Below are 15,360 nucleotides of genomic sequence, written 5' to 3'. Positions count from 1 at the left end.
CAAAACAATTATTTAAGTGATTGATACAATTAATACAAATACAAATTAAAATTATAAATATAACACATGTAAAAATCTTTAAGACTGTTTGGGACAGCAGAAAATTTGATAAGTTTCAAAACAGACCTCCATAAAAATTAGTTGGTGACCCCTGGTATGGACTATAGAATGTAGGGCATTTTATATAGTTAGATACAAGGTTTATGTATGATGAAAATACGTCAATAATGTATGATGGTGAAGTATGGGTACAATAGAATAGCTCAAAGTCTGATTTTTTGGTTTTTTTTATGACATTTTGTAGTTATGTCATATAACCTACCTGTCCGACTTAAAAAAATACCTAAGTATTGTTTTGGTAACGACGGACTACAACAAATTAAAAACAACAAATACCTACCTACCTATCTATACAAAATTATAAAGGTACACCCATAAAACATTTTTAATTCATATCATATAGTACAGTACAATACTTAAAATAGCTGGTATACAATACAATGTCGCCGCGATGACTGTTATATTGTTTAAAAGTCAACAGGTTTAAAATACATTTATTATAAATTATACAATATTATAAATGTAATATATATATATATATATGGGTTATTCAAAACCCGTCAGTCCTTATAAAAGCGACGGTCTCACAAAACGCGTGTGCTCTGTAGGTATAATCTACCTATAAAATATATTAAACTTAGGGTAAGTATATCGTATATCATATCAAATCTATATTTTTCGTTTTGAATAGGTACCGACGAAGGGAGGCAGTGTTAAACCATTGCAGTTAACTACCTACTCCACTATTCCAGGTGATTTACACACGTATATTAATAAACATAAATGATGAACATATATATTTTTCGTGAGAGTTAGTACATTATCTAAAATGAATTTAATAAAATATATTTTTATTGCATACGATATAATAATATCGTAGAACTACCAGAAAAAAACCTTTAAAAAACCACCACTGCTAATATTGTTGTACCAACTTACGATCCAGGTACTTATAATCGTGGTCTGTAGTCGTTAGCAGCGTCTCACAGCGAGTAAATTCAAGTAGGAATTCATTTTATTTACAGTAACGAGTAACGACAGTAGGTGGGTACATATTATCGCGAGTGTATAAATACCGACGGACGAACGGCGTCATGTACGCTTGTTCAAAGGTCCTGCTGAGAGTGTGGCAATGCATGTTCATTGCACCGGTGACACTGCGGCGGAAACCAGCCGACGGCGGCAGCTTACCGTCTCAGCCGTACTACACCTTCAGCGTCTGGTGGTACGCCTTCAACTTAGCCGTGTTGGTCGCGTGCGTGACCGTCGGGTTGTGGGCCGTAGTGGAGGACACGCGAGCGTCCTTGGCGGGCCGGTCGTTGCGCATACAGAACACGTCCTCGGCCATCGTCACCGCGCTCCAGGTGACGCTTCAGTGCTTGGTGTGCGCGCTGGCGGTCACGTGTTCCGCAGGCCGGCACACTATGCTCCAGGACATCGAGCGACACCTGAACCACTCGGACGCTGTGCTCCGGGTGTCCACATGCCAGCCAGTGGCGAGATACACTCTGGCACTGGTCACGTTCCACGCGGCTCTGTTCGCCACCGACGGTTATTTGTGGTACGCGCTCAGCCCGGCCACCTGGATGTACAACGTGTGCTTCGTGTACATGTTCATCGACCTGGCCACCATGCTCATGTACGCGCAGATCGCTTGGAACATCGGGTGCCGGTTCGAGGACATCAACGCGGCAATCGAGTGCAAGCTCGCGGGTTTCCAGACGAACGCGGCGGCGACGTTTGACCACAGACGCTGTGGTCGTGGCTGCCGACCCCCGCAAAGGGTGTGGACGTTCGCCGGCCACACTGCAGTCGTAACGAGTGCTAATTCCGTGGTCATAACAGACCATCAATATGGTACAAGTATAATGTAATAACAATAATAATAATAATATAGTATTTATGATAAGTAATTAGGTGCTTGGTAGAAGGTAAGTAGGTATAGGTGTAGGTGTCTATTGCAGTGTCCTGTGCCTAGAGTGTGTAATTACACGATTTAATAATATTTTAACATAAATTATAGAATATAGATAGAAGTATACTTGTAGTAGATGTCCGTGTCTTAATTTTCTAAATGATTTTCAAGTTTTTTAAGAATTGTTAACTTATTTTATGATGTTTAACTTGGTAGTCGGTACATAATGAAATCTAAACATTTAAACAACTTCCTCCTGGTATTTACATTCTACCAAAAAACTTGCTAGTGGAGCTATATCCCAAATGCAAACGTATACATGGATATAGGCATCATATAGGCAGGTATGTAATTTAAGTCTTTTTAGTGTTAATGAGGTATACGGAAAAAAAACCAAGGAAAAAAAAATCAAAATGACAATATAATCGATATTGTACATCAATTTGTACATCTCCATGTATAATATTGTTTTCCGGCATATTTTAAGGTACCTATACATATAACCTTTGTGACAAAGCTTATCTGCACCCTTATTTGATTTAATAATTTCCATATTTTAAAATATTAAATCCTGAACTTAAAAAAAAACAATTTGCAAGACACAAGACACAATAACACAATACAGTTAAGTCACAGTCAGCACAATGATCAATAGTATATTTTTATATGATCTTCATATTCCCCCAATTTCAAATATAAATCTTGACAGATTAACTTGTCACTTGTCAGACTTGTCTGATTATATTGTTGAGTTATTTTTAATTTTCGAAACCAATAGTTTATCTACATCATAGAGTAATAGGTCTATGATCTACAGGGAATTTCTCAAACTAAAATGTATGTAATAGCATACATAGTGTTTTGTATTATTATTATCTCTATTATTATATAACAGTCGATATATCACTCATAAAATTGATACTTGTAAAGTTGGGTAAGTGTAACACCAAAAAGTGACTAACTTGCTCAGCTTTGAAAATTGGATAAAATAAATATAATATAATTAATTATATAATATTTGAATGTATAATTAATTTATATATAAATTTTATTCGTTATAATATTGATAACAAAGCAATAGATTGTATATTATTATATTTTGTGATTATACTAATTCTCTGATTATATTATTATCATTTTGGTTTTTTTCCTTTGGTTTTTTTATTTTGGTTTTTTTTCCGTGGTTTTTTTTCCTTGGTTTTTTTTCCGGGATTCGTTATGAATGACATTTCTGTATTTAAATATTTTCCTGGTATAGTAAGATCGATCCTATTACAAACAAAAAAGGTCAAGTAAAGTGACTAAAATCCTGCAAAGTTAGCCTATCAAAGTACATAGTGATCATAGCTGGAAATAGCATTTGCGATTTGGGAGGAGGGGGTGGAAGTTCTAGTGTCTTACTGGCTTACTATACATATACTGAATAAGCTAAAAAAATTATGAAATGTTTTTTATGGGGGGGAAGGTGTCTATTAAATTTTTTTTTTGGGGTGGACTTAGACCCTAAAACGCCTCTCTCTATTCGCACCTACATTTTAGTAGAATATATTTTATCCAAATCTACTCTTTTTTTTAGTCAAAAAAAGCCTTCACTCCTATTTTAAATTTTAATGCAGTAATGAGTAATGACTAATAAATAATAATAATGAGCAAAAATGTTCTTTTATTTTTATTGCTAAACACTTGGCTATATTATGTCTCAAAGTAGAATACACTGGGCGACGACCTGTTTCCATCCTGCGGCTCACATTTCCCACATGGCATATGGGTAGGTACCGGAGGAAGAGGACAAAAAGTGCTCAAAACCCGTGTTTTATACTTTGAGACAGAGTATAGTTTCTGAACCCACCCTCTTATGTGTTGTCAACACGACAACGCCCGGCACAGTCACGCAGATACCCAAGTAAGAACTTTTATTTTTTGGTGTCGACATTTTTTTGATTGTGGCATTAAACAGATACAATCTGTTTTGGCCAAAAATATTATAAGAAAATATCTGTTTCTCTTCCATAGAAACATATTTTAAAAGTATTTAGCTACTCAGGTATTCATTTTTATACCTACAGCTGTAGAAATAGCAGAGGCTAAAATATAAATTTATTCGTTCTATCGTACTTCATATTAAACTAAGAGCTTTTCCCCCATACCCCTAAAGTGTATTTAATCCATACACATAAAGTAGTCAATTTATATTTTTCTTTATCTATGGAGTACAAACTACATCACAATAAATAGTATCGATCTTGAAACATTGCTTACGGTTCATTCATTATCCATAACTCATAAGTTATATGGATAATGTTTAGTTTACAAACAATGAATAATATAGTAGGTTGGTAATTAATCTATATACCTATGTATACAAATTATGGTAACATTATGATAAGAATGTATTTTATACTTGTACAAAATGTCAAAATGAACTAGGTATACCTAATATATAAATATATGAACCCATCAATCAAAAATGAAACAAGGAAAAAAACTGTAAAGAAACAGTTGCTATACAGGTATTAGACATTTTTTAATTTCGTATTACATTACACACACTTAGAATTTCGAACTCACACAATTTTAGTCCCTGGTACATAGGACATAACAATACATATGTACCACATATTCGTGTATATAAGTATTTCAGACGTTCTATGATAAAACAAATCGATAGAGTAACCCGTTAGATATATCTACCTACTTAATGTTTTATTTCTACCTATTTACTCAGTTGCCATGGCCTTATATGTTCTAATATTACAGAAATTAGATAGCAGTGATAGCACTAAGATTATTATTCCGGTACTCATCAGTCATCAAGCACAATCAATAAAATATACCAAGTGTACTGAAATCATACGGCCATACAGCCATACTGCAGGCGTTCGCCGGTTCGGACTGTAAAATAATAATATATTTATATGGATAGGTATGGGCTGGTTAGAGTGCTGAAATCGACTCGGTTAGGTTTCCAAAATGTCTTTTACCCAGATACGATTACATTTTAAATATAGTTATAACTTTTTATTATCTATTTTTATTGTAAAAGATAACCATTAGAATATTTATAATAATATTATTATACTTATAAATTTATAATTTATGTAATATTTGTACATTATATAAGCCAATTTATACAGTATAGAGTATATATACACAAGTATATTTATACTCAATGATAATAATATACTCGTACATATCATTTATGGCTTCCTTTATTTTTATCGACGGATTATATACTGCTGCAGGTTATATATAAAGCGTGAAAGTTTATTTTAATATTTTCATATAGGTTATCAACCTTTGTGCATGACACGTGGGTGACGTTTTTAATTTAACTGATAGGTTTTAGTGTTTCACACAATTAATTCATGTTGAAAATATAGAGTTTAATGTATAGGTAAAGTCTGGTGGATGTAACAGTACGAATAGGTGTATCGTATATTTGTATGGGTGTCACCGGTTTCCGTCAAAAATGACCTTTCGTTTTCCGCCAATGATAAATTATAGAATTTTAAATTTTGGGAACCCTTACTTAAATATTCAATAATTTTTCAATTTTTTTTAATTAACTTTAATATACACATTATAGAGTCAAATAATATTATTTTCCAGTTATTACTTATTATATAAGTAATGATATTAGTGTACAGTCAAAATTAGTAAATTTTATCATAACATTTAGACTAAGTAATAACTGGAAAATAATATTATTTGTCTCTATAATGTGTATATTAAAGTTACTTCAAAAAAATTGAAAAATTATTGAATAGTTACATAAGGGTTCCCAAAATTTAAAATTCTATAATTTATCATTGACGGAAAAAGGAATGACGTTTTTTTAATTTGGTGGAAAAAGGTATTGGCAGAAAATGGAAAGGTCATTTTTGGTGGAACCCGGTGACACCCATTCGTGGGTTAGGTTTCCTATACCTATCAGTTATCTCCGTGGCTGGAATTTCAAAATAAATTGCAGTTTCTAGAAATGCGGAACTATAATAGTAATAGCAAATTGAAAGCTGGTTTGTATTTGAGAAAAACTACGTTTAGATAACATCTACATACATTTTTCGTGATGAATAGTGTATATTGAATATTCAACACATTTAGGCATCGAAACTGATGAGTGATGAGTAGTAAAGACAAATTGATTGGACGATAGGAAGTATAAAAACAAAAACTAAGGACAAACTATAACGAGATTGGGTGGTAGGATTGTACGAAGTATATGAAAAAATCAAAAAAATGTGTTCCTCACTAAAATAAAATATATTATTCATGCTATATAGTGTGATGTGTGATGCATCGTCGACGTTAGTGATCAGTTAAGTGATCTCTAGAGTATATAATATGTATACTGTATTATAATAATATTCATAAACGTGGTCCAAACCAACCGTACCTTCCCCCACAGTAAAAACTGGGTAATATACATACAGTTGATGTCATAAAAAAAAAATATAGTATTATTATTACTTATTTGTTGTTACTTATTACTTATTAGATATAAATTTCATAAAATAATGGACAAAAAACCGTGGTTAAAAATATTCACAGTACATAGATTATGGATATTGATAATAATACATACAATTGCATTTAAATGCTAATTTCGAATTTTAAATAAAAATGAAATACTCAAATACTTATATTTGGTAAAATAATAATAATAATAATAATAATAATAATAATAATAATACTATAATTACTTAACCAATTTAAAAATAGTTTTATTTGTCTGATGCTCCGCGGACATTGTATTATTAGTGTGATGATAATTGAATATCTATCTATTATACCTACCTATTATTATGTTGGTACTGCAGGTTGAGGTATAAATAAGAATTAAATAGGTGCGAAAAACTAAGTACGTATTAGCAGTTATAACTACTAAGTGGCTTTAAATAAATATTTTATAATATTCAACAAGAAATTGCTATATTTTAAGTATTTTAGCTAGATTAGATGAGTAAACATTACCCTAATATATAGAAATATTTTATTTTTTGTTATTTATAGATACTAAAAATATTTCAATTGCCAAATTACAAGATCTTCACTGGAGTCTTTGTAATAGTATCAAAATAGTCAATGATGAGTTTGGCTGGCAGTTATTTCTGCAGCTGTTCTGCAATTGTGTGCAACTTATTGTGACCCCATATTTTATGATCATAAATTTATTTTACCCGGTGATTTATGGTTCTACAGATATTAAATTCATTTTGATCCAAGTTGTCTGGGTGCTGACCCACTTGGGTCATTTATTATTAATCGTATTACCCACGTCGTACGCTACTAAAAAAGTTAATAAGAAATATCTACTAAATTGATGGTAATTTAAAACGTTTTGTATATTGCACAGGGTGAAAAAACTGCTGTGATCATATGTAAATATCTGACTATTGATATAGAACCAGGTGATATGAAACAGGTATTTATTAAAAAAAAATATTAATATTACAAATTATAATTAATTATTCTAATATTATAGTTGTAAAAATTATTAATGATATTCTGTGTTGAAAACTGAAGTACGAGTTTTAAATTATAATAACTTGTATAAAGGTCTTCTGTTAGAATGATTGGTATAGGTATAATGAAATTTATTTATTCCTATAAAATCTAGCATGCAATCAATAATTTCGGTAGTCTAAGCCGGGATTGAGATAACTTTGGGCTTGGGGCCAAAGAATTTTAGTGGCCCATAAACATAATTAGTACTTAACTTAAACTCGCAAACAAATATATTTAAGAGACAAAAAAAATTATAATATAAATAAACAAAAAAGAATTTCTTTTTACAATATACAAGTATTTTTGATTTTTGATTTGTTGGAATTAATCTGCAATTATTCCATTGGTATTTATTATATCCAAAATATCCCCTTCAGAACTCAAAACCATTCCGCCCCCAGATCTTGGTTCTTCCCTCCCTGGTTATCGATTAAAAAAAAAAAGAATTAAAATCATAAATTAGTTCAATTTTCCTGTAAATTGATTGTTCTTTACTTGTTTTAGGTTTCTAATATATGTTTAGAATACTCTACTCCTTATATCCCCGTTGGTTCCGTTGATTGTATTGTATTAAAATACGTTTGGAAATCGGGAATTAAGCACGTTCACAGAGTGATTTTTCCTAACGTGTTTTATGCTATTATAATATTATTATATGAAACAGTATATAGGTCCCACTATTGTTTGATATCCGTGGTGGCCGGTGGGTACCCTCCCCCCCCGCCAAACCTTAATCCAGGCCTGATAGTACCTCATACAAATGTTAAAGATAATTTTAATGTAATTTGTTTTAAATAATACGGTAAATTAACAAAATTGTAAATCCATGCGCAACAATAATTTTTAAAAATAAAATATAAATATTACCAGTTAGGTAACAACAGTGAAATTATTACCTATTAGCTATTAGGTGTAGGTAGGTATAATTTATTATATATTGACTTATTTTTTATTTTTCAGTTGGAGATATTCGTTCTTCAATTGCAAAAGTATGCAATCGATTTTTCAGCTTGTGGAATTGTAAATTTACATCGATCCACCATTACAACGGTAAAATCATACATATAATATTTAGTTTATAAGGTTATACAATGAAAATTGTTCAAAGTAGAGTTCCCAAGAAACGGCTTTTTTTTCTGAAATGAATTTCATACATTTTCATATACTGCGAATTATTTACCTAATTTTTAGATTTTGATCTCCTCCGGCCCCAAAAATATTCAGGTCGAAAACTAAACTGATTGTGTACAGTGAGATATTTTTTTTCATCATAAACCAAATAATTTTATTTAGGTTATATAATCTTACTTTTAACTAAATTATTTGGATTATATTCAATTTTCTTAATTCAAATAAATTAACTCTTAAAGGATATATTGTTAAATATCTTTTTGATTTTTCTCATATTATTTGAATAGTTATTACTTATTAGTATGTGTATGTAAATGTAAACATATGTTCTCTTTAAAAACACTTTATTCCACATTTCCACCTGAACCGTACCTTATGTATTATTACTAAGATTAGCGGAGTACACGATGTGAGAGGAGGGTTTGGCCGTCTAATCAAATCCCACCCAGTATTATTATTTTTTACTACATGCAGAGATAATGTAACCCCTCACATTGAATGTTGAAATTGTCTGTGTACGTCACTGACTAAGACTAAATTTAAAATATATATAATGATATGAATTTCAGATTATCGGAACCGCGCTTACGTACTTGGTGATCTTAATTCAATTCCAAAACTCCGACTAGAAAAATCAATAGCAATACATAGGTAATACATTTTACGATGTCAATTCACCATGATCGGATTTAATCATATAGACAAACTTATTATAACAATGATAGTACCTATATATATATACACAGCCATATGCCCATACAGGTATCTATATAACTGTATAAGTGTAATATAAAACAGCGTAGGCATTAAATTGTGTTTGCCTTAGAGATTACATAGTGTCGAGTTCATACACTATACATTACATATATCTATAAAAACAATTCATACTAATGTACCTACTAGTATATAGGTAGTAATGTTGCACTATTATCGTGTCACTTGTATACTTATAATAAATTGTTATGTTTCCTGTTTATGTTTCACGCATATTTTATTGTAGTCGGTTGACAATAAAATAAATCACCGTAATATACGAGTCAGTAATATGTCTGACAGCATACATTATAGCTTATATATGAATCGTATATACCTAATATCACTTTTTTTTTTATAGAAACAAAAATAATAACGATGCCGAAATATATATAAATATATAATAACTAACTCTGTAATTATTAACCAATAAAATATCAATGCGTGACTTTCGTATCAGTCAAGTAAAATACATCATGTCGCCATTTTTTTCTTCGTACTATACAGAGATAAATGAGGTTTTTCGCACGTTTCCCAAGTTCCCAAGTTCCTTCTATTTCGGTCTATTACATTATCCGTATCCATCGACTCGTTGATATATTTTCTGAGACATCTTTCTCACCCTATCAAACTACAGCTGCAGGCAGGGTAGACGCGAGGCCGTTGATCGCTTTTTTTGTTGAGTTGCTGGTTAGCACCATTTCGTATAAGACTTCCATAAAGTTCCTACCTATACTGCCTATATGCCTACGTATTGTTAAAGTATTTACTTCAGTTCCATAAAACGTTAGATGTTTCACTCATCCAAAGCGCTAACCGCCCTGTGGCGGTTGACCGGGTTGGGGACGTTCTCGTTGACCGGCTGTCCGCCGCCACCGTCGTCCCGTCTGTCGGTCATATACGCAGTGACCGTTTATTCGGCTTACGCGTACCTCTGTTCGGTACTCACGTCCGAACGGCTGAGCGCGTACAGGCGGCACGAGAGCGGCACGTTTCAGATCCATGTGATCCGGGACACAAACATGGCTCTGCTGTTTGTCGCGTCCACGGCGGTTTACTGGTGCGCGGCCGCGTACCGCCGGCAACACGTCCGCGTGTACGCCGAACACGCGGCCGTGGTGCAACAGCTGTTCGGCTCAACGGCTCCGGCCGGCCGCGCAATGGACGCGTACTGTTGGGTGCTGTACGCGTTGCTGGCCACCGCCCTGTCGCTGGACGTGCGCCGGTACTCGGGCCCCAGGCCCTGGACGTTCGGGGCCGTCTACTTTTGGGGCCATTACGCGCTGCTCACCGGGAACATGCAGTTCGCCATCACCGTTTTCGGGCTGCGGCAGTGTTACCGCGAGCTCAATTGTCGGATGCGGGCCGGAAGCGCTGGCCGCCGGCATGATTTCGGCTTGTACGAGTATGGAACTTCCGACGCCGACACCACCAAAATGCCGTCTTCGGACGTCCAGCCACAGAACATGATGTTCATCAGCGGTGAGAATCGGGCAGCATTACATCAAAATATGATCAGTGATGTATTGCTAAAAAACATCTTGGGTATATGCCTTTTTCGCTATGGGTGACAATAGTATATACCTAAAGACCTAAACATTAAATAAAGTATAAAAACAAAGTTTAATCGCTTCACCCGAAATGTGTTTATTATCTTGTAAAGATTAATAACCACAACACATCTTACATGATGGTACTAAATTTGAAAACAAATTCTTATATGCTGACATGTTGTCAAGTCTATAATATTATGATAAATAAATAAATGTTCATAGAAATCACTGCTGTAAATATTAACCAACGCAAAATTTACAAAATTGTTTTATTTGTTTTTATTGGATGTACATTATTCAGTATTGGAAAAAGTAAACATGCTTGCAATGCTGAAATATTGGTCAGATGTGCATTGGTCAATCACACAAATTGTATCCAGGGTCAACAACTTATTTAAATTTCGATTATTTGTGTTCTTCGTTTGTGGATTACTACATTTGATGTTAACACCATATATGTTGTCGTTGACTATACTCAACGAGGATATTGATATATTGAGTTACATATTAGAATGCACTTTATGGTTCATTATTCATATTCTTCGAGTGGTTTTGATGATCTATCCATGTGCTCTACTAGGAGAAGAGGTAAATACATTAATATTAAAATATCACTCATTTTAATGTTAACAATTATTTCTGACAAGAGCCAATAGTATGCAATTATTTTTTTTTTATATGAAGGCTGCTAAAACACAAATATTGCTTGGAAGCTATCTCAATACTAAAATCGATTTATTTGATATAAAAAGGGTAAGAATTATGTGAAAACAGTGTTTATTTAAATTATTATATTATTTTATATTACCTAGCTTAACAATATTTAAGAAGATTGATGGAAATTATATAAACCTTATTGAAAATAATCATTTTTATAATATGCATAATATAGCAATAAAATACAAATATTATTTAATATATAAAAATTATTATGAAATAAAGTTTTATTACAAAATCTAACATGTAATACATAAAAATAATGTATATAAATATTAAAATATTAAAACCTTTAAAATAGTTATTTTATGTATTACAAAAAAATTAATTTTATTAATTAATGTTAAAATAAACGAAAAATTACGGTATGATATTATCAGGCCATACCCAAGAGGGTAACTAATAAATAACTTTCTTTTGTCGACCAGCTATTATTTAAATTTTATTATAATAAAGTAATCTCTTTCCGATGAGAACTCTTTCAGTTTTGGGTGTCACCCTCACCACTCATGAATACTATTCCGGGGTAGAAAGATATTTTTATAAATCCACTTTAAAGTTATATTTGTTCTTAGTAAATAGTTATTGCACGTGTATAATGTACCTATAATATCTTATTGTCTGTAAGTATAAACTTACTAGGTAGGTACTCCTAATTACTTCCATAATAATATAAATCTATAAAAATGATGTTTTTTTAAATTTCAATTAATTTTATAATTATCTAGACATTTTAAGGATTAACAATTTGTTTTTAAATGATTGACAATAATCTTATTAGTAAAATATTTAACGGATAAACTAGATATTATGAATGCTGTAAGGCAAAAAGATATATTAAAAATTAGGCATGCTGGTTGATTTGTATAATATAGATTAAGGTTAGATAATTATATATTTAGAAGTTTGGTCTTTGACCTGGTGAGCGATTATATCATTGTCATTTTTTGTTAATTTGTACATTGTTTAGTGTCTAAACAACGTACAAATTAACTTTAGACTACGGACATATATTAGTACATTGAGTATGTACTATGTGGTATTTAAAAGGTTAATATTATGTAGTAAACAATATACATATATTTAGGGTATGTGCAATGGGTGTATCTGTGTTATAATTTTTTTATTATAAATTGTCGTGCATTGTTGAGTAGAAATGTACTTAATAATTAATATAATTTTTAACGACGTATTTAATAAAATATATACTTATAGGTACTATGTAAGTAGCTTATGTAGTTAAGTACCTATAGGCTATAAAGTAAACGATTTTTTTAGATATATACATGTATAATATGTGGAATTCTGTATATTTATACCTTAAACAAAATAACTATCATATTAATACGAAAATTCTTTGGGTACAAATATTTTATTCAAATAATTATATTTTAATATGTAATTATACGTTTTTCATTATTACTATGTTACACATTTGTACAAATATTAATATACTTTTTTGTAGATAGAAACTTATGCACAACAGTTAGCCGCCAACACACCAGAATTTAGTATTTACAGTATGTTTATTATAGATAAACAATTAGTTATTACAGTGAGTATCTATGTAATATTATATATTTATAAGTTATTACTTAAACATCAAATGTACATACGTTAATTTACTTCCATAGAACCAAAATGTATTATGTATTTAACGGAGTTCATACTCGTATAGGTAATCTACGCCGACACGCATCTCAGCATTTCACAATTCATAAGAAGCCGCAAAAAATCTCTAAATTATGGGATCCCAGGTCTTATAGGATCCCTTGGATCCATACTAAATATGTCTGAATATAATGTATAATAGGTATATCTTTTAGATATGTAATAAAAATGAATCCTTCATAGCCATCTAATTTTTTATCATCACAAAATTATGTACATCTATTTAAACATTTTAAACATTTAAATTTAGTAAACGAAAACAGTTAATAATGTCAATAATATTAGTCACTTTAGTTTTTAAAATTTCAAAACTCTAAATAGTCAATGTGGTTGCGTTCGTTCGTGATGATCAAACAAGTCACAAGATAAAGGAATGTAGATTACAATCGTGGACTAATAAAATTCATTGTTATCTACAACTACCAACTGAGTTTTTTTATTTTTATTTGTATCGCAATTAAAAGGGCTTTGATGGGTTTATATTTCTGTATGATTACTGTACACTGAACATTTTCGGGGACACAATTTATCAATTCAGGTTGGATTTATTGATTCTGTCGAAACTCGGGCGAAACTATTTGCTTTGGAAAAAGGTTTGTATTGATTACGTCGGTTATTGATTCCACCGGATACTGCTAATATTTTTAGTTCTTATTGATTCCACAGTCTTACATTTTTTGAAATATAACAAAAAACTTTTAAAATGATAATGATAAAACATTTTTAGTAGATGATAAAATATTAATTTTTTTTTAGAAAATTTAATTCACCGAATACTAGTCATGAAGGTGACTTTAAGTTCCTACAGGCGTCAAAGCTTTACTTTTATAATATGTTAAAATTTAGTCAAACTAATCAAACATCAGTTTAATGATTTAATGTATTAAAAAAAGTATTTTAGATTTTTATGGATTTTTTGAAACCAAAATATTTAATGTAATTGTATAGTTTAATTTTGTTTATTATAGGTATAATCGAACATTTTGTCATTTATAAAATGTTCTATTTCAGCTTATTTTTTGTTTTTGGGCTACTATTTGTATGTCCTTATTTTGATTCATGTATTTATTTGAAAACTTTTTTTTTTGGAAAGCATTATTTTTACTTGGATATTAATATACAGCAGGGTGATTTTTTTTATCATGAATGATGATAAATAGCAGTTGGTGCCCGGTGGAGTTAATACTAAATCCGCGGAATCAATATGCGCCAGTGTTTGTTGTCTCAGCCGTATAGTATAACATATAGCAAATTTGAGTTTTTTAAAATTCATTTTGATTTGTTGGTTTTAATCTTTACTGTGAATTGACTTAGTATTAAATTATCTGTGTTTGTACTTTTACATTATACGGTATTTTAATTTTTAAGCAATTTATAAGCATTTTTACTTTGTAATTTTTTACATATTCATAAATTTCTTAAAAATTGAAATATCATGAACAACCAACGTACAAATATAGATAATATTCATGCTCAGTTTAATAATACTTCAATCCACTTGAATAATTGTATTAAAGCTAACAACCCAACATTGGATCTTCTGAACATAACTTTGATAATATTATAATGTTGTAAATGTTAAGACGGAGAAAATACATGTATAGGTGAGACTCTTAAAACAGCTTTAAATGAACAGCTATACAGTATACTAGCATATAAAAATACATTTAAAAAAAAAGCTTGCGAGGGGATATAATACAAATACACTTATCCATCCCCATGTGTATGGCCCTGCTCGCTTCATAACTATAATAGTTACTTTTGTATATTTATTGTTATAGTTAACAGGAGCAGTTACAACATACTTGGTGATAATTCTACAACTACAAGGTCAATCATAGGGATCTTTAGAATTTAAATTAACACATATACCTACCTATTTTTGTATTTATGACGTACCAGCTACCATGTATACCTATTCTGCATATTGTATTATTGTGAACACTCATTTTATTATTATTAAATTAAAAAATTAGTTATCTTAATAAAGTACTTACCTACCTCTTTATGTGATATATATGCTTATTATTTATTAATTATTGATATCCCTCA

At 31.0% G+C, this 15,360-nt stretch overlaps 2 protein-coding genes across 2 annotated transcripts; both read left to right on the top strand.

Moving 5' to 3' along the window:
- The first annotated feature begins 1,096 nt into the window (after positions 1-1,096).
- LOC111040259 (gustatory receptor for sugar taste 43a-like) lies at positions 1,097-9,294 on the top strand. Its single transcript, XM_022324092.1, has 5 exons — positions 1,097-1,917; positions 6,989-7,272; positions 7,332-7,400; positions 8,444-8,533; positions 9,184-9,294. The coding sequence occupies exons 1-5, from the start codon at positions 1,155-1,157 to the stop codon at positions 9,241-9,243; spliced, it is 1,266 nt and encodes a 421-aa protein (XP_022179784.1). The 5' UTR covers positions 1,097-1,154; the 3' UTR covers positions 9,244-9,294.
- LOC111040258 lies at positions 9,260-15,323 on the top strand. Its single transcript, XM_022324091.1, has 5 exons — positions 9,260-10,849; positions 11,222-11,508; positions 11,605-11,673; positions 13,103-13,192; positions 15,090-15,323. The coding sequence occupies exons 1-5, from the start codon at positions 10,159-10,161 to the stop codon at positions 15,147-15,149; spliced, it is 1,197 nt and encodes a 398-aa protein (XP_022179783.1). The 5' UTR covers positions 9,260-10,158; the 3' UTR covers positions 15,150-15,323.
- The last annotated feature ends 37 nt before the right edge of the window (positions 15,324-15,360 follow it).

This window comes from Myzus persicae, unplaced genomic scaffold, assembly GCF_001856785.1.
Source record: "Myzus persicae strain clone G006 unplaced genomic scaffold, MPER_G0061.0, whole genome shotgun sequence".
NCBI lineage: Eukaryota > Metazoa > Arthropoda > Insecta > Hemiptera > Aphididae > Myzus > Myzus persicae.
Note: the sequence above shows the minus strand (reverse complement) of the source record. Positions and strands in the feature narration are given on the sequence as shown.

Excerpts from the sequence above, each read along its gene's own strand:
- LOC111040259 (XM_022324092.1), top strand. The coding sequence starts at position 1,155 with ATGTACGCTTGTTCAAAGGTCCTGCTGAGAGTGTGGCAATGCATGTTC. Across the intron at positions 1,918-6,988 it reads CATAACAGACCATCAATATG|ATACTAAAAATATTTCAATT; the intron begins GTACAAGTATAA and ends TGTTATTTATAG. Across the intron at positions 8,534-9,183 it reads ATCGATCCACCATTACAACG|ATTATCGGAACCGCGCTTAC; the intron begins GTAAAATCATAC and ends TATGAATTTCAG.
- LOC111040258 (XM_022324091.1), top strand. The coding sequence starts at position 10,159 with ATGTTTCACTCATCCAAAGCGCTAACCGCCCTGTGGCGGTTGACCGGG. Across the intron at positions 11,509-11,604 it reads GTGCTCTACTAGGAGAAGAG|GCTGCTAAAACACAAATATT; the intron begins GTAAATACATTA and ends TTTTATATGAAG. Across the intron at positions 13,193-15,089 it reads ATAAACAATTAGTTATTACA|TTAACAGGAGCAGTTACAAC; the intron begins GTGAGTATCTAT and ends TTATTGTTATAG.